This window comes from Thunnus albacares, chromosome 12 (assembly GCF_914725855.1).
Source record: "Thunnus albacares chromosome 12, fThuAlb1.1, whole genome shotgun sequence".
Lineage (NCBI taxonomy): Eukaryota > Metazoa > Chordata > Actinopteri > Scombriformes > Scombridae > Thunnus > Thunnus albacares.
In genome coordinates this window covers 5,371,455-5,397,438 of record NC_058117.1, presented here as the reverse complement: position 1 = coordinate 5,397,438, position 25,984 = coordinate 5,371,455, and the positions used below count along the sequence as shown (strand labels likewise).

Here is a 25,984-nt window from a genome sequence, read left to right as displayed (position 1 = left end):
AGATTAGCCTACTCATTATGAACAATATTAATATCATTATCATTCTAAGCTGTACTTTGCTGTAGTGGGTTGAGGTACAGCTAACTGCTTCATATACTGTTTAGGTTTAATTTATAATAATGAATCATATGTGATAAACATATCTTGTGTTTTGTATATGAAATCTAATCTGAGGAGTAACTAGTAACTATGTGTACAGCAGCTAAATATGGAGTTAAAATAAAAAATAAAAATAAAAATAAATAGTCAGGTAAAGTACAATATCTCAAAACTTGAGTGAATGTACTTATTTACTTTCCAACACTGCACAACAGTATGATAAAATGTGTCTGTGGCACCACGAACTTTGCTACTTATACCATGTGACGTAAGCCCCGACAGTAAAACTAACAGCTGGAATTCAGTCAACATGCCGTGCGTAATGCTAGCATTAGCAGCTAACGTTACTGTCAAAGCATGACCCCAAACTCTTTCTGATTGGAGGCAATAAACTGAAGCTATGAGCTTTTTAAAAATATTATTAAATGAGCCTATAAAGCATTATAAAAAGATCACATTTAGATGGATGTTTAGATATATGACTCTGACCTGGAAACTGATGTTAACAATACCTAGCGACACAGTTAGCAGTGTTTTAGTAAAAGACAAAACAAAACAAAACAAAAAAACATCCTTCTTAGCAACTGGCCCAAAACTAACCCAGTAACAATTCATCTGTATTGTTTTCGTATCAGATCATTGACTATTCATCTAGATGTATTGAATTGTCAGAAATAGATATAGATGCACACCTGCAGTACCTATATTCAATAATGATACTGACAAGTGCAAGCCAAAAAGCTAAAATCTACATTCATACAAAATGTTGTCTGTACATTGTATCTTCATCAGTAGCTTCACAGACAAGTACTGGCAACCTCCAAATAGCCTTTGTCAATAACAGCAGCTGTATCCATCTGGAAGCCTGAGGGTGGATGGCACCGTATCGACCTTTACTCCTGCTGGAGGAGTAGAAGCAGTATCGACCTTCAGTGTCAATATGTAGTCAAATAAGTCACAGCACCGTATGGCAGATTATGGCACAGCATCCTCCAATCTGAGTAAGGCAAAAAGACTTCCCTATAAGGTGCTCTGTTCATTTTTTTTGTATTAGTAGCTGTGGTCCTTGCACATTAATCTAGTTTAGATGATAAAATGGTGGAAAAGTTTACTTTCTCCAGATCAAAGTAAAACTTAGATTTTACTGAACAAAGGATGACAAGGACATTGGACAGCAAATCGTTCCTTTAATCATTCACTGTAGAGGTAAGTGAGATAATCCAGTTAAGGAGGATGAGAGAAGATGCAGCCACCAATTTTGAGGGTGTAACAGAAAATGACATGATGGGTGCTGCTAGAAATTGGTGCTTTCAGACAGTAGACAGTCCCAGATAGTTACTGTAAGGACAAACACAAAAAAAACACACCTGGTAAGTCTCATTGTTAGACACCAACTCATAGATGGGTGCTGCCTTGGTGATCTGCAGTAAGACGGGCTCGGACTGCTGCCGCCCTTGTGCTGCCCTTGGGCTCATGTGGCAGAGGTGGCAGGAGCGAGGGCACTGGCCCTGGCTGGAGCAGTCCATGCGGACGCCAGCCGCCATGCGCTTGGCACCCGTGTCCAGCAGACTGGCAATGTATGCAGGATAGGTCAGTGTCCTGGGCTCCTTGTCACGCTCCTCTGACTCCTCTGAAGGTGAGTTACCTGTATGGACAGATGATAGGAAATTGGTTTGTCGGCTGATTATTAAAAAAAACAAAAGGCAATTCTAAAGAGATTTTATTTATTCATGTAATTCATGTTTCATTCATGATTTGTGATTTGTGTTTATTCGTATTACTGATACTCATATAAACTAGATAAATGGTGAGGTCACATGATCCTCATAATGAAACAAGGGACTGAGGGAATGAAAAAGCTGAACTGAGAGAATATTTCCTTCCTCTGTAGCAGCATGGAAAAAACTACAAAGCATTAATACGTTCCCACATTCCGATATCTCCCTTTTGGAGACTTTTCTTTTTTAGCTTTTCTACAGCACAGCCAGAATACACGAGCAGGAGTATAAATATTAGTGCCACAGCTACAACTACAAAGAGGTGTTGGTGGTGTTCCTTCTAGCACAGAAGGTGAATAGGGGGAAGGGGAAGATCTGTTCTGAACAATGAAATGTTTACATTGTATAAAGATGATGATTGCTAATATATAATAGGTTGTTGTTGACCTTAATGATTTTTTTCCCTGCCCAGGTTATAAAGTTTGATGAAACGTCCCAAAACAATAACAACAGAGAAAGATACAGAAACCAAGGAAGCTAAATCAAGGCTAGTCTCCTTATTCACACGGTAACAATAGAGTGCACATAATGTTCTTCATTCAAATACTACTTAAATGTTCTTTCCTCCACAGCACTTATGCAGTTAGCTTAGTTATTCATTTTTGTTACATTTTTATTCAAAGTAAGTGGTATCCAATGCACAATTGTTAGCAGCACTGATTTTATCAAAGACCTTGGTATGGTATGGTTACCATTGACCTTCTGCAGGCATCTGATACCTGAACAAAACATTGTGTCTGTAATAAACTCTACTGAAGTTGTGCGGGAATTCAACCTTGGTATGGTTTGGGTTTAAATAAATACTTCATCGCCATGGTTACTATAATAATTACATGGTTGACATTAGGGTACGATCACAGGCATGGTTTGAAAGAAGAAATATTGACTTGTGGTCGGAAACGAGAAAAAAACAGCAATCTCAGTGATCAGAGCAAGTTCTGATCTAGAACAAAGGAGATAGCAATTGGTTGGTAAGTGTTTTTGACACTTTGTTTCTGAGTTTGATTCAGATTAAGGCTGTTGTCAGGCTTCGCTGGGGCAGTGTGCTTCCTGGTTTCACCCTCTGAGTTTCGATAGGTGGCTCAGCTGACGCAGGTTGCACCCTCTGTTGTGGCTTTGTTGTGAAAATATGAAAGGGGCGGGATTGTTCACTGAAAGCCTATAAAGAGAGATTGATCTAAGCTTCAAGCAGAAGCAGGTTTAAGGTTCACGTGGCCTTGATTGCTCGGTCATGTCCATTTGCCCTGTACAACATCAGGAAGATTAGACTCCACCTGTCTGAGCATGCAGCACAACTCCTGGAACAGGGTCTCGCAATATCATGCGTTGACTACTGCAACTCCTTACTGGCGGGTCTCCCAACATGCACATTCAAACCTCTGCAGATTACCCAAAACGCGGCAGCGCATTTGGTCTTCAACCAGCCTAAAACAGCACATGTCACTCCGGTGTTGATATCCCTCCACTGGCTCCCAGTTGCTGTCCACATCAAATTCAAAACCCTGACACTGATTTACCAAACAGCAACTAAAACGGCTCCCGCCTACCTGAACTCCCTCATTCAGGTCTTCACTCCCTCCCGCTCACTCTGCCAATGAAAGGTGCCTGGTACCACCACTACAACAGGGTCCTAAGTCACTAGCCAGACTCTTCTCCTCTGTAGTTAACTGGTGTTGGAACGAGTTACCAAACTCCATTTGATCTGCAGAGTCCCTCTCATTCTTTAAGAAAAAGCTAAAGACCCTAAAGACCCAACTCTTCTGTACCTAATGGAAAAAAAAAATCCACTTCTATGCACTCTATGCATTGCCTTTATGCACTGCCTCATGGCACCTATGTCCTATCTGACCTGAACTTAACTTTGTGGCACTTACTCGCGTTGTTCTCTCCTGACTAGATCCTTGCTTGCATTGTATTAACTCATTTGTATGTTACAAATGTTTTTGAATTAAGGGGTCAATGTTTGCTCTCAATTCAATGTGGTAGTAATGTCACTGTGACACTGTGGTATTAGAAATCCTACTCCTCGGCTGGTTGAACTCTTGAACTTGATTCTATCTGACAGTTGTTTGCTTACCTCTTGGGTTAGCTAGAGATATCTAGCTAGATATCTGAGGCCTACTGCCTTAGAAACTGTGTGGCTCATGAGATACCTAAACAAGCTAAATTTGAAGGGTGTCCTTGTTTGAAGTCTCCAAGATCATCGTATGGCCATACTTGTTTGTCAGGAGGTGTGACAATTTGTGGAAGTGTCCATTTAGGGACCTCACTGTTTTTAACTTTGCCTCTGTAGAGGTGTAAAGCTGTCTGGTTTGTGTTTGCAATCTTCAGGGAAAGGGCTGGCTGAAAAACATTGTATTTTTGTTTTGTGTTTTTGTATTTGGACATTTGTATAATTGTTATTGATTGTGTGATGGATTGTACGGTATCTAGAACTGCTTCAACTAGTAACAATGTTTAATGCTTTTGTGTCTTTGTGTGTTCTTGAGTGAGCCATGAAAAAATTTCGAGGGCACCATCCACCCAAACTTCTTGCCTCAAGGTGAAATTTCCTTGCTATAAATTTAAGAGAAGATGTTTTCAATTCCTTGTATTTTGTTCTATATTTATTATTAGATGGTTACAGTATGGAAGTTTCAAGTGGGATTCACTGCCAGGCAAGCAGAACTACACATGTTTTCTGGGCAAAAACAATACACCATTCATCCAAAAGGCACCATATTTTTCAGATTACACTTGTGGAGCTTCTTTTTTGGAAAATGTTAAAAATTAGGTGTTAGGAGTTTTGTATGCACCAGATTCCTTAAAAGTTGAAAAAGTTTGTTGAGATTAACTTTTGTATTATGTAAATATGTGAATCAATTATGCCCCATTAAATGTTTTGTCTCAGACGGAATAAGGAAGTGAGAGAGGGAGAGGGCAGCTGTAGCCCACAGTCGATGGTTCAATCCCTGGCTCCTCCAGTCTGCATGTCTAAGTGTCCTTGGGCAAGATACTGAACTCCAAATTGCTCCCCAGATTGCTCCCACCATTGGTGTGTGAGTGTGTGTGTGAATGGGTGAATATAGAAAAATTATGGGGTGCTTTGGATCGGAAGCGCTGTATTGCTCCTGATGAGCAGGTTGGCACCTTGCATGCAGTCTCTGCCATCAGTGTATTAGTGTATGAATGTGTGGGTAAATGGGTGAATGTTGGCATGTACTGTAAAGCGCTTTGAGTGCTTGATAAGACTAGAAAGGCGCTATATAAATGCAATCCATTTATTTTTTCTTTTTAAAAGCAGGCATTTTTCAGATGACCATTTTGGGAGACTGCTCGGCTGTGAGCAAACACAGGCAATTTAAAAGCTCAAGCACCAATTAGGGTATGGGCTTGTTGCACGAACTGCCTTTTGATGGAATACAACACAGGTTTATGAGCCATGGGATAATGGGAAAAAATGCATGTGCATGCTCAGGGACCGGCACACGTGTACAATAATGACAGCAAAGCCAATTCTTCCTTATATGTCTAATGCTAATATGTCTTGTGCATTACTGTTTACTTTTAATGTAACTTGTGAATTGTGTTTCCTCTGCAAATTCCTTTTCTTTTACTTCAGTGGAACAGATGTACTGTATGTCTAGATCACAGTATATTATTGAATTTCCTTTTAGTATCAATGTACTTTAAGCTGTATGGTTTGTAAGATGAGGAGTCATCTAAATTTAAAGTTAAACTATTCATGTAAATTGGGATAAACACACAAATCCTCACATTTAATATCTCAAAACAAGCTCTATCTCTCATACCTCTACTGTAATTTTAGAATAGCCCACCATTTCTAAGACCAAACACTTGCAATACTGCAGGTAATTTCTTCCACTTCAGAATTTATGAGGACAAACAATAATTTGTGTCTGTCTAGCTTAGACAATAACTTAACAAAACAACAAAGCAGTCAAATATAAAGGCCAGTTAGAGAGCATCAGAATGTCTCTGCATGCTTGTGTGTGGATGTGTACGTGCATGTACATATGTGTTTAGTGTATGTGTGTCCCTGGGTGTGGGTGACTTGTCATTAAAAAGAGATTAAGAATGTAAGTGTAGCAATAACCATACTTAGGGTTTGCTTTTGCGTGGGTGTGTTAGTAATTAACACCTTGTTGATTATACCTCATCACCCACGTATTTGAAACTACAAACACCTCACTTCATTCAGTCTGACACCTACTGAGTCATTAACTTTTATCGGTTTTCCAAGTAATGTCATGATTGGCAAGTTACAGTAAGTTTAATTCAGCTTAATAAAGGATGATTAAGTTTCTGTTGAGGCAAGAAAGAGGAACACTCAGGAAAATACAGCATCATTCTTAAGGCATTCAGTTTGTTTACTCAGGCCAGTGTGAAAAGGGCAGTTTGGGTCTCAGTTAATTGAAAATACTTGCTCTGTGTATATTAACCTAAATCACTGTTTCCTTAGCTGAGGGTCCTGACCCCCATTAGGGGTCACTCAAAGCTTCACATGGGGTTGAAAGGCCCTCTTGATTTTATGGGGTGTGAGAAAAAAAATGTTTTTTGTTAATATGTCTCAGCATGTAATTCATTTTTATGAAGAAAACATATACATTTTGTTATTTTAAAGTTGATATCTTTACTTTATATATATATATATATATATATATATATATAAAATCTTGCAAAGATAAAGTTGCGGAGACATGAGCATAAGCTGTATTCACAGATCCTTCCCTCTCTGCTAAGTTAGTGTAGCAAGCCAGTTAAACAGCCTCATCTTGCATTACAAAAGTAAAACAACCAAAGAGCTACTGGAACAATGTCCAAGTGTGAGGGAACACTGAATGTGTCAAAAAGAAGCCTATTATATGAACTTAGAAAATAATAATAGAGATATAGTGAATTGTATAAAAAGTTCCTAAGAATGTAACTGGGGGTTGTCAGTGTTGGTAAGATAGGGGTCCCTTAAGGAAAAAGGTTGACCTAAATCATCAGTGGGTATTAAATAAAAGCACATATAGTCACTATATGTAGAATTTTTCTTTCAATGTCATATATGACAATAGCATATAGATTTTTGTAAAAATTCATCTCAGAGCCCCTGGGTCAGATCTCTTTTGATACTACCACTGGGGGGCACCAAAGTCATACAGGTTCAAGTCCTATACATGGTGACTTTAATGTTGGAAAATCAGCTTGGTCAAATCTAACAAATAGAAAGGGATATCTGTTTGAGCATTCCTCATAACCACCACTAAAAGATACCAACACATGACGACCAATGCTTTCTGTCCAAAACACTGTAACAAAGTAAACAAAACAGCAACACAAACCAGTGGTTTACATTTGAAAGCTGCTGAGACAGAGAAAGAAAGAAGCCAAATGAATACCTGCATGTGTATGTATAGGTGTATATCTCTGTATACATCCCACAAAACCAGAACATTCCAGGTCCAATAATATTGCTCACTTGTTATTCCCTTGTAACTCTCTGTGCATGCAAGAATGCATGCTTGAATGTTTGTGTCTTTGACAATGTTAGCATGCAGCTTCGATACCTTGTGTATAGGTCACTGAGACTAATCGACAGATAAGCCCTTACTGATTAGAGGGATGTGTAGGTAAATGAGGTCTGATCAAGAGGCCAATCACATCAGGGGAGAATGACATCAAACTCTGGACGTTCACACATCTTTACCTCTAAGTGGTGTTGGTGTGTGTGTGTTTACACTGTACTGGGTATTCCTCATGTTGTGGGGATGTGAATCTGTTTACACATTGTTGTGGGGACTCGCCTCCCTTATGGGAACAAAAGCAAGTCCCCTTCACGTAAATCATTAATTTGAGGGTGAAGACTTGGTTTAAAGTTAAGGTTAGTTTAGAGTTATGTTAAGATTACCGTAAGGGATAAGGTAAGGCAAGTAGTGGTTATGGTTAGGATAAGTCTCTAGGAAATGAATGTAAGTCAATGTAATGTCCTCTGAAGTGATGGAAACTCTGTGTGTGTGTGCGTGTGTGTGTGTGTGTGTGTGAGTGCAACACACCCACGACAGAGGCACTCTGCAGGCCCTGATTCTACCCGACTAATCAAAGGCAATAAAGAAGAAGATTAGGCTTTTGTTTGTGGTGTGTTTAAGTGGGTGGGTAGAAGTAAATCAATGGGAAATACAGAGATAAAGGAAAAGAAAAAACAGCCAGCAGTTTGAGATAACTGAAATGCAGAACCTTGTTGTGTAAGTGCATGTGTACAAGCGCACCCACAGACTTGAATTCTACCAAAGATGTCAATGTCCTTGCACTCCTGAACAGCCAAACTCGAATCTATCCTTGTCAAACTGGCTCACTTCCCACTAATCAGCTCTCATCATTCTATCTTCACTTGCCACCTCCTGGCAGACGGAAATTAAATGTGGCAGTTACATTAGGACAGCTCGGTGCCTTTTAGGGTAAAATAGATTGGCAATGATTAGTTCAGTTTAGTTTTGGTTTAGTTCAGCAGTGTTCAGTGTCAGCTAGAACTGCAGGGGAATATTAAAACGGACGAGCAGCCCTGCCTGAGGACTCCTGATGCTGGTACATTGTCACACAAAGTCCTCTCCACTTCACTTCAAATTTACAGTTTAGAGGTTAATTATATGATATAGATATTGTACAGTAAGAACAACCAACTGTACAGTAAGAATAACTAAGAATAAAAGGCACATTTTTTGTCTTGAATGAAAAAAGCAATGCTTGCACACTGACACAAAGCCAGAAAATGTATTCAAATAGAATAGAGTGTTTGGAAATGATTACCACACACATTTTTTCAGCTGATGTTAACCAATGCTAGCAAACTTAAGATAGATATTGATGTATAAAGGACATTACTGCGGCAGTTTGCAGAATTTATGACTCTTGTCTACTCTTGTTTACCCTAATCATACAATTATGGCCACATTGGATGCTACTCAGCAGAATTCAAGTTAGCTTGCTTTAAACATTTGTTCATATGTTCCTAAGAAGATTTTTTTTCATACATATGTTAAGAGGAGATTCCCTGACAGGCATATTAGGCGCGCAGCATTGTTGCTGCTAGATCTTCCCTGACTTATGACTCACCACATATTTCTTCTACAATCAATAATCTTGGTGACTAGTATTTTCTGTCTATATCGTGATGTACATGTGACTACAAATTTACATGTCGGTCTCATATTTGAATAAGTGCCTGAGTCACTTTTATGAGAAAGTAAAACACTGACACCTTAATGTAAAGGCTGCAGCAGTGCAGGGTAAAATATTGATAGAGAAGGAGAAAATAAATGTGCGTGTTGTACCACCTTCTAAGATACAGTATATGCAGTAAAAGCATGGCTCAATTATCATCTCTTACGCATAAAGAAAATCAAATCAGTTTCATAAAACAATGAAATACTGTGAACGGGCTAAAGAGGTAAAACAAAAACCGTGCAACCACAACAATAATCACATTAGTAGTCACTCCCTCTCAATTTACCCAGACATGAATGGTGGCTATTAATCAAGGCTTCAGCAGCAAAAAAAAAGTTTGAAAATCCATCACGGATGCAGTGACGGATGAGAGAGAACAGATTGCTGGTGGTGCAACATGGCTACTACAGTATGTAAATCAAATTAACAGGAGAAAAAGAGCACCTGAGCTTTATAAATATGTTAGTTTGCAGCTCAACAACAGATTAAATTCACATCTTTAGAGACAGTTAGTGCATACATCTTGCTGTGTGTGATGCGTTGAGGGACACAGGTGCAAGATGGTGAGCATATTATGGTTTCTCATGCATGGATGTCTCTATGACTACTCGCTTTCCCAAGGTGAACCATGGGTTGTAGCTGTGAGGTATGAATGTTATTCTGTCTAATATTCATGCTGTATTTTTCTGGCACACAAAAGAGAACAAGCGAGCGCCACGCTCTTCTTTGAACTCGACTTAACGTGTCTCTCCCTTTGTCATTCTCTGCCTTTTTTTTTTTTTTTTTTGTCTCTTTTTAGAGCGTCTTCCTGATTCTCTGCAACTCTCTCACTCCCTCTCTTATCAGTAAAAAGGCACAATCACACCTTTTTTCACAATGCAAATATATGTGTGGTAGGTGTGAGGGAGGAAAGCTGTAATATAATATTCCTGCTCTGCAGCTCCCTGTTAAAACAAGAAAACCTTGCGCCGTTTTTGAATTCTCACTACCTTTTCAAATCTCCCTTGCTCACTTTCTTATCCCCCTCCTCTTTTCTTCTGTCAGTCTTTAGCTCTCTTAAAGTCTAAAAGGCGCATTCACACACTTATCTAAGCATCTAAACTGCTGTCAGCTTCTACACACATACACACACATCTGCTTTTTGGGGAGTCTAATGACTAGCAGTGTATTGCTTGGAAGAAAATAAATCTCCAGGAAAATGCACACACATACAGATATATGCAAGCGCACAAACACACACACACGCACACACATGTACATACACCCACACACGCATACACACAAGCTCATTAAATGTAATCCATGTTTGACAGCGTCAGACATCTCACAAAGAAAAGTGATGACAAGACAGAATGCAGAAAACGAAGCTCCTTTTTCAGTATCCTCCACTCTGTCCTTTCAGAAACACATTTTGGATCCAATTTTTGCTAGATGCTACTACATTTAATCTATTTCTGACCATGGGGGTTGAAGCACACAGAACCTTTTTGGGCCCGTGTGTGTGTGTGTTACTTTTATGTTTGTATACGTATACTTCAATTTTTGAAGTGCTGAAGTGATTTTAGTCCTCACTTTCTCATAGGGTTAACTTTTGGTGAGATGTCGTTAGCTTTGAAGCTAACTTGAGGAAAGTGTCACTTATAGTGATGAACGCATTAGCTAAAAAAGTGAAAAAAAAACTCTGACAGACCAACTGTACATTACCTGGCCAGTACCAAACAGCAGATATTTAAAATTAGCAATTAGGTAACTTTGTCCTTCTGATGCTATATTAGCTATTAGCTATTAGAGAGTTGAAAGTTTAACAAGTACTGAGTCTGGTATTGTTCTCAGGAGTTGGTGGACAACAAACCAAACCTAAAAGAAGGGTGAATATTGCATTTACATTTGCCAGAAATGCAGAAAGAGACTCTAAATTAATGCTAATAGTGCTCTAAATAGGCAACTGTTTGCTAACACTTTAGCCATAGCAACTTTATAAGGCAATAATGTCAAAGATGTATGTTTTTTTTATCTCCTGGAGTAGTAAAAATCAACCAATGCAGTTTTAGTATTATTCTTAGTTTGGATTCAGAACTTGGCTTACTGTTAATTAGATTTATACCGTAGGTGAGTTAAGGGTTTAACCTCGACACATGGGTTTAGCTATTTCTTCAGAATTAAAGTCCAACTCAAATCACATTTAGTCATCCCTTTTTACAGTCGAAAATGATGTCAACATGTTTTTTTAAATGTATTATTAATAGTTATTTATTATTAAAAAGAGGAAAGAATGTCTTTGAGGAAATATCATAAATGCAAACTGACGTTGCACTTTTCCTCGGTGAATGTTCGGTGGCTCATTCAACAAGCCAAGGTGAAGGACAAGATGTGTATTTGAAGGAGACTTTAGCAGGAAAGCTAATGCAGATTTTCTCAAAAGAGAACACAGAAGTAGTGATTTACAGAGTATTTCAAAATGTTTCTCCCAACAGAGGGCTTGGACATGGCCTGCAAAGCGGTCTTTGATACCAGCTGAATACCTAATAGGCTGCACTAAATTTGTAAACACAGGACAGATGTATGATGGGAAAGTCGCAGCATGAGCATGTATTGGTATATGTGCTGATCCATGGGTTTGCGTGTGTGTGTGTGTGTTGGTATGAAGCTGGGGATTTGGGGCTTATTTGACCCATGCAGTACCCAGCAGAGTGACTCATCATCTCTATAGTACACAACAGATGGAGCTCAGAGCTATTCATATTCATATAATACCTCTCCATCCACCACTTCCTCCCACACTTTCCAATGAGAGATAACTCTTGTTCATCCGCCTCTGACTGACTCAAGTCAGTCCTCCTGTTTACAAAATTATACTTTCAAGTCAATAAATGTTTATGGGTATGAGATAGAAAAGAGAAAGAGAGAGTCACGGGGAGGGAAAGACTTTTGCTTTTTTTGTTAATATATTACAGTGTTTTTGAGTGAAAGCCTTTATTTCCTGTCTCTTGCAGCCCTGCGGATCCTCTCCATTATATCGCCTTTCATCAGACCTCTTAGTGAAAAGATGACTCATTAAATCATCATTCATCTGTGTGATCAAAGCACTGTGATTTTAGCCCCTGACACCCTCAGCCTCATTTTTAACCGAGGCTTTTAAACTAAATTGCTGACGTGACACCTCCGTGGGTCCCGTGGCTTTTCCCAGCATGAACCCATCTCTCCATCCTATGTGGAATTACACCGTTTACTGTGACTCCATTAAGTAAGAAGTACCCGCTTTCAGCCACTAGATGATGCTAGTGCACCACTGACACAGCAGCGAGTTTTGGAAACAGCACCTATCAATGTACATGCTCCACTGTTCAGCAGACAAAAAGCAGGGCAAATCACCTAACCTTTTAAATGTTCTTGGCCGAGATGAACATTATATGGTTATGGGATGTAATCATGAGCTCCTGCTGATCTGAATGTCGGAAATCAAAGCGGGCAGTAGCTTAGTAAATGGGAAAGCAGTGAGATGGAAAACTGCATTAAAAAGGGGGAGTTTTACAGCGATCATGCCTGTTGTATGTAGAGGGAAATAAAGTGATAAACAGAATTAAAGGCTGCAAAGAGGAAACTGAATGACACATAGATAAACAATACTCTGGGTATGCTGTGTGTCTGTCTGTGTGATACATTCTAAACTCCAATCCTGCAAAATGGAATACATCAGAGCGCTTAAACAAATCTGTGTGACAGGCAAATCTTCTCAGATGTGTTGTGCAGTTTTTCCTCCGCTTGCATTTGAAGCGACACCTTCCCTGGCAGCCACACGCCGCTTGTACCTGATAATTCACGGCAGCAGGGTCGACGCTCACCCGTATCCAGCTGAAAGCAAATTGTAAATAGAAAGTGTGCATCTTTCCCTCGCTTGCAAAGCCACACTGAGATTCGGCGTGATTGCTTCTGTGTGGAGGATATAAGCAAAACGGCAAGGCAAAGGGAAGACTTTCATTTGTGACTCTGTGTGTGTGTGTGTGTGTGAGCGATGGAGGGGCAGGAGCAGCGTGGATTTGTATGTTTTTTTTTGTGCAAGTGAGAAACTGATAAGTTGAGATGAATGACAGAGAGTGCAACGTGTGTGTATGCGGGTGGATATGCATTAGCATGTGTATGCTGCGCAGTGTAACAGCACTTGAACTCTCCTGTGAATCCATGTCACCAGCACAATCATCCACTTCAACATGACAATCGCAACCGGCTCACAAACACCCAGGAAGCCGAATATATTAGATATATTTATGTAATGCGTGTATGCAGCCATCTGGAACTTAGCCATTAAAGTCACCTCACAATGTACTAATAAGCTGAGATAAAAGTAACTGCACGATTTAAAAAAAAAAAAAAAAAGCACTGGTGAATAGAGAGGTCATCATTCACCTGAAGGCCTGGGTTTGATGCTCCAGCTGTGAGGCCACATCTGCTGAGGTATCCTTGAGCAAGACACTCAAACCTTCGGCTGACCTGCACCTCAGCCAGAGGGCAAAACTCATTTCCTTGTCGTATCAATTTACAAATCCTTAATTACTGTTGTAACAGCTCATTGACCTGAAATTTATCACTTCCTTCACATTAAGAACTCGGTAATGGGGGAAAAATGAAGCTGAAGAAAAAGATTACAGTAATGTGGCTGATCATTTTATGGCAATTACTAATCTGTTTACTAGTGAAGAATGGATACTTTGCATCAAATTGCAGTTATAATAATAACTCAAAAAATCTTTACTGGTTTATTGTTCCAAATGCAAGTTGTCAGCACACGTATAGAGCCGATTATTTAAATTAATGGTCTGTAAATTGTTGTGGTACTGACTTCCTCCCTTTTAGAATGAATAAAATATATCAGAAAAAGACAAATGCACGTTTTAATGTCCACACAAGTAAAGACATTATTCAGCTGCAGGGCTTGCTGCAGTACGATATTCCTTGTCTAGCTGTTGGGTGCTTTCAATAGTTTTCATCAGGGTTGCTCACAAGGATGCAGTTGGCAGAGGCATCATGTGTGAATGGTGCTGACTGATGCGTCTCACACCATCAGGAGGCCCAGTGTGTTTGCTGCAGGCCAGATATGCTAAATGAGCTTCCTCGCTCAGTGCTGTGCAACCTGAAGTGGTAGTGCAAAGGTAGTGCTAGTATAAGGAATGATTCTGTTTGGCAGTTCTGGTCTGTGATGCACACGCAGACCAAATCACCCATGAAATCTGATTGACGTTTTTGAATATAGATATTTTCTCAATCAGCTTCTGACTATGAGTGATGGGATTGTATATGAACACACAATTTTCAGATATGCCAGTTAGGACAGGTGTGGGATTGCTGTATTTGTGATTTTGTCTGCGAAGCTCAGCTGTAGAAAAGGTGATGTCACATACTTCCCTACACCAATCAGGATTTAGCAGTATTTGCAGCAAAATTGACGGTTGCAAGATCGTTTTCTTATGTTGCCAAACCACAGTTAATCATCTTTAATAAAACAAACCCCACACAGCACTGATAAAGCAGATTAGCTGTTTTTGAGAATTAAAGTCTTTATTAATACCTAGTGCTTTTTTATCCCTCCAAACTTGAATTTTAATTTGTTGCTTACTTATTTCTTCACCTCAGTCAAGAATACATAATAATTAAAATTTGAAATCAAGTATTCAGTCATTGAAAATGTCAATTTAAAAACAGAATGGACACAATTGTCTTGTTTTGCTGTTTTTAAACTGCTCTGGTGAATTATTGTATATGGGAACTATCTCAATCCTCAGGCAGTATTATAGTATGGAGAATCCAATGACCTGACCTGAAAAAAAGTGTTCTCAATTCACTTCCATGTACTGTATGAATTCTCTGGTTCTTATTACACTTCATTGTATGAGAGTTCTGCTTTTTCTTAGCATTTCATTCATTTTATTCATACACTGTGGGGCGAAGTAGGAGAATAACACTGTGATTCTGTCATTATAGGAAAAGTGGAGTGCTATTTCAAGTGATGTTGACCTTTGGCAGAACATCAGATTGTACCATTTTCCGGCCATGATATGTTTCCACCCACCTGCTTTTATGCTTAGTTTATTGCAACGTACAAAAAAATGGAATAGGAAAGTTTAAAAAAATAAATAAATAAAAATATATATATTTACATATCACGAAACATTTCTTTGCTCTACTAAAGTGAAAAGGTTTACATATCACAAAGAATATGCGATACAGGCCGACGGAAACAATTTTTCAAATAAATGTGTTAAGTGTGAGATTTTGAGACCCGTTTTGGCATGCATGAGCGAAAAATCTATTCCCTTTACTCAGGCATGGATCAACGGATAAAGAAGATGGAAAAATATCTGGTCTTACATCACAGCAAGGAAACCACACAATCTTAACTTGTCCCAAGATTCAACACTGCTTTAATGTGACGATACATCTGCAGCATTACCGTGCACCCTTACCCTTTTTACCTTTGCAGGCTTTCACAGTCAAGCTTAGCTGGGCAAGGACCTTCAATCTGTCTCATCCTGCTTCATCCAATCCACCTATATAACCAACACGCACACACACACACACACACACATCCGCACACCCACAGAGAAGTTATCTACAGCAGTATCTGACAAGGCTCAGTAAGCCTTGATGGAAGCTTTATGTTTAAAGCAGTCTGTGGCGCATGGTGGGCTGAGAGCAGATGCTGTTTGTCTAAGTGCTGATTAGGGCTGCTGACCGCAGCCTGACAGACCCATTAGTGGCATCTCCTTCATGGAGGTTGAAGGGTTCAGTAATGCTGTCTGTCTGTCAGTATGTTTCTCTACATGTTCATTGTAAATGTTCATCAGCTTCACTTTCTTTACCTTTCACATACTGTACTGCTTTCTGTTTTCTTATACACATTACAGTCCCTGGGTGTAACAGTTTTTTTTTTTTTTCTAGGAAGGTCTCTATAAATATTCCCTCAATGTAAATATCAGATTCCCAAGCGTTCGGTTTATGAGCTGATGCATGAAACAGGATCAACGTACATGGAATGTTCCAATATCCACTAAACATGTTTACACAGGTTTTCACTGTCTGTGCAAGCTGAATTTTAAATAACAGCCTTGGGAGAATAGTCAAGTTGGTATTAGCACCAAGTTTCTTGAGCTAATTAATGGTATTATAGCAGCCTGGAAGTCTCAGTGACAAAACCTGCCAGTTCCACTCGACACGAGTACTGGCATCTTTCAGTGTACAAGCAACAAATTTAAGAGTGACTAAAAGCTGAAAACTAAAGCTAAAAAATTAATTCTCAGGAATGTAAAGATACCGTACTAAAATATTTTGTTAATTATTTAGTTCATGGATCAACTTCATCACTGGAAAAACAATGATATTGAACAATTCTGCAAAAGTCCAGATAGAATTCAGTGACAACATTCTTGAATTTTAAATTTTTTTTAAAATGAACCATTTCTATAACAGGAACACTGAATATGGTTTAAGTCATAGTTAAGATTAAGCATCACTTTGTTGAGGTTTGGTTAAGATCATTACAAGTTAGGTTTTGTTAAGAAAGCAAGGCAACATAAAAGTGCAGCACACACCAGCAGCATATCATGACCTGAACCGCCCAATATAAACAGAATTTCTAAAGATATTGGTATGCATGGATATTTGAAAGTGAAAGCACACACTAAAAAAGGCCATGACTGGGATGGAAGTTAGTTTTCCACCATACTGTGTGTATGTAAATAGAACCACTGTCTCTGATGTTTAAATTCTACCTCTTTCCTTCTTATTTCTCCATCTTCTCTGTATCCGCCTCATCTGCTTTTCAACCTACAACATGATGGGTTTGTTGAGAGATCTTAGCCAAGAGCGATTTATCACTTTTTCCTCCTGCATGCTTCACAGTCAAACATTACACCAGCGGCTCTTTTTTCTCACAGATCTGTGAATCGTTGCCGGCTATAATGCTGAGTGGTGTGAGCCCGCCTGGTACTAAAGACCAGAGTAATGTAGTGTAGCAAAGTGTTTCTTAGCTGATGGTGGTCTCCAGTTTGTTCCTGTTGCACCCCTATATGGCAAGAGCTCAGGGAGGCTTTAATGAACCTGTGAGAGACTGTTTTGTCTCTGGGAGAGAGAAGACTGAACAAGGTGTAATGGAGTTAGAAACCACTGGTGGTTGAGAAATAACATGAATCATGAGTAGAAAAGGCTAGGTTTGTATCAGTGAAGTAGCGCTGCCTGAGACCTTACAAACCTTTATGTGTTTCTGGCTGCAAAGGAACTCGTGCTTTCTTTTAAATACAGCAGGAACTTTAGACTTTATGTCAGGATGTTTAATTCAAGAATTTAAATTTTACATTCTGTTTTATTGCATTCAAATACATTGTAAATTCACTTTTATTTCTATATAGAGAGAACATGACTTTATACTATATCTTTGTGTGTGCTTCAGTTTTTCTTTTATACCAGACTTTTCATTAGAAATGCTCTTGGAACTCACAAACAAATTTCTCCTTTACAGGGAGATCAACTTAAGTAAAATCGTCAATATGATAATACTATACATGCTTTCATGTAGACTGTTCTTCTACAGAAAGCTGCGCTCCTTTAATGTGTGCAACAACCTACTGAGGATGTTTTACAAGTCTGTGGTAGCAAGCGCACCGATCTTTGCAGATGCGCGCTAGGGAGGAGGCATCAAGGCTGCTGATGCCAGCCAACTTAATAAATTGGTCAGGAAGGCCGAATCTGTGGTTGAGCTTGACCTGGACAGTCTGGAGGCAGTGACAGAGAGGTGGATGAGGGACAAGATCAGTGTCGCCCTTGACAACCCCCTCTTACCTACTCTATGGTGAACTGTGGCAAATGAGCAGCTCATTCAGTCACAGACTAATCCCACCAAAGAGGACGATGGAGGACACTGCCATCAGACTGTACAACAAGAACTGTGACAACAGGATAAAACAGTTGTAAAGGCCCACCACCATCATCTCCATCCCACCCACATACTCCTTCATCCTCCAGAGCTCTGGGCTCGACTGTTGCAAACAAACGTACTTTTACAAACAGACTATAATACATAGATATAACTGTGTAGATTACACTACTGCATGTTTGATTTTTATTTTGTAATCACTACTTTACCTATATAACATATACATATATAACTAGCTACACCTACCAGAACCTTTACTACTGCACATATTTGCACAACTTTTTAATTTTTTTATAATCCACAAGTTAGGTCATGTATATATCTTAAGTATTGTTATGTTTCTGAAGTATATAGATTGAATTCCATTTACTTGACTTCTTTGTTTGCATTTATTACTCCTACTTCCTGTTTCCTTGTTTTATGCCCCCCTGAGGATCAATAAAGTCTTATCTTATATTATCTTATCTTTCTTAACATGTGTTGGCGCTCATACATGAACAATACATTTTTTATTAGTTTGAAAAAGACATCAGTTGATTAGTAGGTGAAAATGATGATCTATATACATAAATATATACAAGCAAATATATATGCATAGGTCAACTGAAGACCTGGGGAACAAAATTAGCGTGACACACAGTGCAAGGTTATTCTTAACTGATCCCCAAAACATTACTATACAAATCAATATATTTTCAAAATAAAACACATCCATGCCACAAGAAAACAATGCAGTATTTGAAGCTCTTATTATGAATAAATGATGAGCATAGATTTTCATCACCTCCCATTTAGCATTTACAAACATATGAAAGGTCACGGAGCTATTGTTATGAAAATGGCTGCTGTAATAGAGTTTGAGGTGGTGTGAAAGACCACAACACATCCCCAACACTGAAGTGGTATCTAAATAAATGCTACAATATTCAGATGAATCAAATACAGCTATTATGTCACGAATAATTGCAGATCTGATTTAGTGCAGCAGTGCATCAAAAGAATGAAAAAGACTACGATATGATACAAATATGAGATCTTAGTTTGTTTGACACACAATGGATGTGCCAAGTAAAAATCTCCATTGCAGCAGAGATGCCTAAGCTTTTAATGATCACAAATCAAGCCATTTAAGCATCTATTTTTATACTATGCCATCATCATTGTGGTGTTTTGCAACATGATGTGAGCAAAAAACAAGCCATCTGCATTAATGGAGAGCAAACTTCAGCCTACAACAAGCCCGGCTGTCAGTATGTCTGCATCTAACTTCACCTCAGGAGGTCTTCAGTCTACCTTCATTAGTATTGTGAACACTTTCCTATCAAGCTGAATAACCAAAGTGTTGCGTTTGCGCTTTATAATAACACGCTCTAACAAGGTACCGCTTTCCAGACTGCTCGATGGCCCCTTTGATTGCGGGAAAAGTTTAAAGAAAGAGAACAAATAGGACAAAAAAAAGTGTTGAAGTGGAGCAGATATAGCAGAACGGAGCATAACAGAACACACACTCATGACTTCAACAACGCCTACATCTATAACAGTCACCAACTACAAGTGGCTGATCTTTGCAGGCTCTGTTAAAGGGATACTTTCACTTTAACATCTGAGGGGTATTATGGTCTTCAGACGCTTCAGGTGACAAGAGAAAGATAAGAGAGAGACAACACAAGTGGGAACCAAAGGAACTCACAAAGGAGGAGATGATGGCATGAAAAGAGTTGAGACATGAAGGAAAAGAATATAATTATATATGCACATGTCAGTTCATAGACCTGTCAATAAAGGTGGACCTTTAACTTCCTCACAATTCAGTGGTGGCTATGTTTTAAAGTGGTATTAGCTGACAGATAGTCAAAGATATATAAACTTTGAATTCCTTCATCTTAAAATTGCAGGAATCGAGATTTTTTACACTGACAATGGGTCAGATCATTTTGTGTGATGTCAAAGCCGTTGCTCGTAGCGACGAGGCCACAGAGCATCATCACCTTTAACTCTGCAGAGCTTTTTAGTCTCTTTTAGCTTATTGTTTTAGTTTTCTGGCCCTGCAAACTTTTGTCGACTTCGATTCCAGCTGCAGCAGGCAACCATTTTCACACTGTACGCTACACTTGCCCACCAGCAAACGGCAGACAGGCAAAGTCAGCTAGTGAAGAAAGAAAGTGAAGCATTTAGCAGGTAAAGAGTCACATAAAAAAAAAACAGAGTGAAAAGGAGAGTGAATGCTGGTCAGATGAATAGAAACATGACTTCAATAGGATCTGCTGGATGTGTAAAGAGGCAGTTTTTTTGCTAACACATTCGCGATAGCAAATAAATAAGATGATCATTTGTTAGATGTTGCATTTCAAGGTTGTTCTGTGTCAGTGCAACTTAAAAATGTTATTGTTAGTGATTGCTGAGAGTCAAAGTGAATGTGAGAGTGTTCCATTATTTGTGAGTCCAGTCTGAACAGAGAGCTGCCTGCCTGCTGTTTCTAACATATTGTATTTCACTTTGATGTTTTGATTTTTCATTTCCTGTGTGAGCAGAGGGATTATCATCAGTGACCTTAATCAGCAACAATTAAAATAATTTGGCTAAATAAAGTGAATCTACAGTATGTCTCAGTTATAGAAGGATGGGAGGTCTAACAGTCGTACCAAGTGAAGACAAAAGTGCAACAGAAGGAGCATTTTATGCTTAGTAGTTGTTTACTGCTTCATTTCTACTTTTCATGAAAGTTACAGACGAGCCTCTGAGTGTTTGGATGGGTGATCTGTCAGCACTGAGCAACTGTGTGATTCAGCCAATGAAAGAAATTCTTCTCCCGCTCATCAGCAATTCCAAAAAAAATAATTTAACTGTCAACAGAAGTACAACTTTTTCTCTTAAGTGACAAAAATCCCACAGCAGTGACAACATACTTATGTAAATTACAGTTTTAGGAGGCAGATGAGATCCATTCTACTCAGCAGAGGATACCGGCTCGATTTTCCATTTATAAAAAAAGAAAATCTCATTCCCTTCCTATCTAAGTAAAACTTGAGGGCTATCACCTTGGACATGCTTACTACAGTGACTGCTCCAGAAATTACTCTCCATCAGGCTTGTTGGTGTGCCTGCTGGAGGTTTTTTTTTTTTAAGGCTTTCCACTGAACTTGCATGGGAACACACAAACACTCACACCAACACTCACGGGAGAAAAAAATTCACCAATGAAAGGTAAGGACCATAAAGGTCGACGATGCCATGGGGGATTTCATTTTTTCACACCGATAAAGATCAATTTGAGCGTCTGAGGCTGTTGGTAATAAGATATAAGATGGTTGTAGGGGGACTTGTCTGCCAAAAATCTATAGCAGAGGCCATCCATTTTACCCTGCCAACTGGGAGTTACAGCCAAGACTCGACAGCCAGCATGCACACACGTGCACTCACAGTATAATAAAACGGTTTACACCTAGTTCCAGTTTCACCGAGATCTGCCAGCTCAGTGTTGGGATATTTTTATTTGAAAGTTTTCCTCCATTTTTATCATCTACATATTTGTTCTCTTGCTCTGCTGTGGGTGGCCAGGTGCATTCGGGGGCTAGGACCTTATCTCTCCAAATGAGAAGGGTAGCTGGCATTTCCTTCACACAGAGATTACAGTGGGCGAGGGAGAGAGAAGTTTTGTTCGCGCTACTTTTATCGGACAAGGCGCTGACCTTCACAGCGGGGTCTAACGCCGCTCCCGCCACTAAACTCTCGCCTTATCCGAACAAGCTGAGGAAGAAATTGAAAACGGAGAATAAAAGTTGTGTGAAAGGCATCTGAAACTTCTGCACCATGGCGCCACGCTTAAAAAAAAAAATCATCCGCATACCAGCCCCTGTTAATTTCAGCCATGTGTAGCTCAAGACGAAACCAGCACAAATGTCAAACAATTGGTAGCTTGGAATGGGTGGCATTAAATGAGCTGACAGTGTGTGGAAAAAAAGAAAAAAAAGAAGGGTGGGGGGGTTGAAAATATTGAATTATCGAGTGCGTCATCTCACGGCTTACATAGAGAAAACCTGTGTAAAGTTCACTGCAGTGAGAGAGGAGAATCACTTTTATCCAGGGTGTGTTTCAATCACTTTTCATTACGGAGGCTCAGAAGCAGAGGCTTGCTGAAGGCTGTTGACAAGCTATAGGGTTTAACATAAAATCTCTCGCTGTGTAGGTAGAATCAAAGCAACGAGAGAGCACAGTTCCCCAGAGAGCCCACTTCTACTGCAATTATCCTCCAACAGCTCCTGTCACCTCACATATTCTACAAATTTAGACTCATGGATTCGCTGTCTGTCATTGTTAATTTGTGCAAAGCTGGTGTACAGCAAGTCAGATCAATTGTTATAATTTAATGCCACCAGATGTAATTAATAGGTAAACACCTGTAATGTATGAGGCTTCATCTCAGTTTGTACAGTTGTTTTTTTTCTTCTTCTGTAGTTTGGGTTTCCCTGCTCGTTCTGTTATTTAGCTTTAATTACTCATCTTCTTGCTTGGCTTGGTCATGCCAGTTTAGCCATTGATTGACACAGTACATGCAGGGCAGTGCCATTTCTCTGGCACTTTGGCTTTGATTTATTATTGCAGCTTAAAACATCTTTAAAAAGAATATACAGAGTGTTTATCTCTCAGTCTCTCAATACAAGGAGCGTCATTATGTGCACATCACATGAGGGTGCAAAAGGCTTAAAAACAGCATAGATGAAAAGAATGGACGTGTCGATCCTGCGTGGATTTAGGATGTTTTGATCCAACTGGGATTCATACTGTAGTTGACATGAAAGAATCTAAAGTAAAAGAAAAAAGGAGGGAAGGAATGAAGGAAGGATAAATGTTAACATGACACAGTAAATAAGTAGAGGAAGAGAAGGAGTATAGATGGAGTTATCACAGCATAAAATATGTAAAAAAGAATGCAAGAAAACAGATATGAAACAGAGAAGAGAAAGAAGTCAGTTTCTGGCATTTGAAAAAAAAAAAAAAATCGACTGCCCTTTTCCCTCCACCTCATAATAATGACCTTAATTAAAAGTCTTAATTAAAAGAAACTGTCCCATAATTATGAGACTAAGTCATTATATGAGAGAAAAACAACATAAAAAAAGTTTCAAAAACAACCAACTAAAAAAAAAAAAAGTAGAATAGGTACTGTGCTGGAGCCAGAAACATAGCTGCAATCATAAAAAAAAACAGTGACAGAAAAAACCCACAAAAACTGTGACAAGTGTGATACTGATGACACTGATTCAGCTGCACAAGTTGTTGTAAGTTGATTTAAACAACAACACAACTCTTAAATTGGTGTCGACTGAAAATGACGTTGGCAGGGCAGATATGTCAGTTCCTTCTGATTGATTGAGGCAGAAAAAAAAAAAACAAACAAAATACACCCCACTCTCAATTCAGTTGTAATTCATTTGATTATCAACTATGGATGGATGGAAGAAGACAGACAAAATGGATTAAATAATGATGGAAGGGGAGTGGACAGGATACAGTGATGAGAAATTGATTAGTGGTTGGTGGATTTGAGAGGTTGAAAGGTGCAACAGAGGCTAAGTTACCAGACCTCAATTTCTCTCTATCTCTGTCACACTCCCTCTTACTCTCTCTCACACACACACACACACACAGTACTGTACTGTTGCTCTATTAGTTCTGTTTCTTCTCTCTCTCTGTTCAACACATTGAGTCTTTCTCTCTTTACCACTCTCTCTCAGTCACTCTCTCCTACTTTCAAGTGATTATAAATAACCTATGGAAGAAATTTCAGAGAGTGCAGCCTTACTGCTGGAGCTGTCCCAGCAAATGGAATATAATAAACCCCTCCTCCACTCTCCCTGCGTGCTGCAGGTCCAATCGGTGCAGCAGGAAATATCAGTAATTAGGCAGAGAGAAGAGTCTCCCTGCAATTACTGCCAGATATCTGAGACATTCGTTAAGCTTGTTAGTGGGGACTGGTGGCTTCATTAGCAGACGAGAGAATGGTAGCAGTGGCAATAACGCTGATTTATATCCACAATGCTGGGGACCTTTGTCACACATCATCCCCCAACCTCTTATTGTCTTATTTCCATCTGTCATCAAACAAAATTTCACACAGAAACAATAAACATAATCTTCACAGAAAATAGACAGTATTTGTGTGTGGTGGGAGAATACAGTGAGTGACAGGACATAACAAGCTTCATTCAGGAGATGGTGGATGTTGTGGAATTTACACCAAAGAGTGCATAGTTTTATGAAAAATAAAAATGTCCACTTTTCACCAAAGAAGAGGAACATCTGTGTTATACTGTATGCTTCATGATAGTGCAATCTAGAATTATCTAAACCTACAAAAGATCATTTAATACTTCAATCTCTCTGAAAACCTAAAAATGACCACATATGGTATACACGGTTGTCACTTGACAACAGGTGAACTAAGAATTGGAAAAATCTACAATCTACAACTCCAACTGTCTACCTCCAAAATCAAAGCTTTTCCACTTAAAGGGAACATATTATGCTTTTTGTGGTTTTCTGTGATTTAAATACTGTTATGATGTCAGATATCCTGAACATATGTAGAAATCTCCCTGCAAGTCAAAAGCCAGGGCTTCAACCTGCCCAGAACACTTCACTGGCAACAGTTTTTTCTACCTTGCTGACGAGCTGACATCGGCTTGTTGCTCATGCCCATAAACGGTCGTCTGTTCCGTAGCCGGTTGCTAAGGTTGTTGCTAAGGTTTTTCTTTGTTGCTAAGGTTTTTCTATGTTGCTAAGGTTTTTCCATGTTGCTAAGGTTTTTCCAAGTACATGTACAGATGTATTTGAGGAACGAGTAAAGAACGAGAAGAAATAGTGAAATCCCGCTACTACTGTTTGTTCCATGTTGAGGTTTGCAGCTTTAGTTACCAGTTCCTTTTCAGGTTAAGATTTTGCATACAAAACATATAATGACTTCACAAAATATGAATCATCATTAGGGATTGAACTACCCAACAGTTAAAATGTATCCACCTTGACCACCAACAGGAAAATGCTACTTACATATTGATGCACCAGTAATAATAATCTATTAATGTAATATAAACTTAGCACAAAAAGTAAGGACATTTGTGTTTGGTAGATTATTTCTTTGTTGTAACAATGCTTCTTGGCAATAAATCTTATACCGTTGGAAAGCCTGTTTATTTCCTTTTTAAATGGTGCCACATTTGTAATGAACATGTATTTGAGGGATGAGCAGCAGAGCAGAGTATGTGGCTTGCGCCCATGTAAAATTTGCCAAATCTTTTCTGCCAATGCCAAACAGCTTATTCTGCCATTGACTCTTGTTTGGTGTTTGGTGGATTGGATGATTGAAGTTTGAAGGAATAAGACATATTGGCAATTTGACAATTTATTCATTTAACAAACAGGAGCCTCAGGAACATGTGGAAGAACCATACACAGCCACAACGGCCAAATTTCCTTACTTTTTGTGCTATGTTTATACTCACAGGGGCCATTTGTCTGAATTTTGCATAGCTTTACTTTTAATACTTTAAATGCATTTAGCTAATAATATGCACTTAACTGACATTTTCAGTGCATGACTTGTAATGGAGTATTTTTATATTGCAGTCTTGCTACTTCTATAAAGTAAAGGATCTGAATCCACAACAGAGCTTTTCAATGACAAAGAAAGCCACCTTGTTTTTAGCTTTAAGCAGTTTTTCTAAATTATTCGATTTCAGTTTTGAAAATGTTTTGAGTTCAACCCAAAAAATCAACATAAAATCACCAAGACTGGAGTTACAGTCTGATGTTTTCACATGACAAGAGCATAGCTGACTTAAAAGTGAAGGATCTGCAAATGTTTAACGAGGAGGGAAATGCATTCAACATGTTTGTTAGACCCCAAGGATACAAACATTGTGTTTTGGTGAGTAAAACTGAAGGGAAAAATAATTTTTGCTTGCAAGAAAACTCC

The 25,984-nt window shown here is 38.9% G+C and overlaps 1 protein-coding gene across 4 annotated transcripts in view; it reads right to left on the bottom strand.

The window, feature by feature from the left end:
- astn1 (astrotactin 1) overlaps positions 1 to 25,984 on the bottom strand; it is a 393,038-nt gene that overhangs the window by 52,541 nt on the left and 314,513 nt on the right. For all 4 annotated transcript variants that reach the window (XM_044367649.1, XM_044367646.1, XM_044367647.1 and 1 more), the window contains one exon: positions 1,467 to 1,744. In XM_044367649.1, the coding sequence (XP_044223584.1) occupies positions 1,467 to 1,744 (278 nt within the window). The remainder of the gene's footprint in view (positions 1 to 1,466; positions 1,745 to 25,984) is intronic.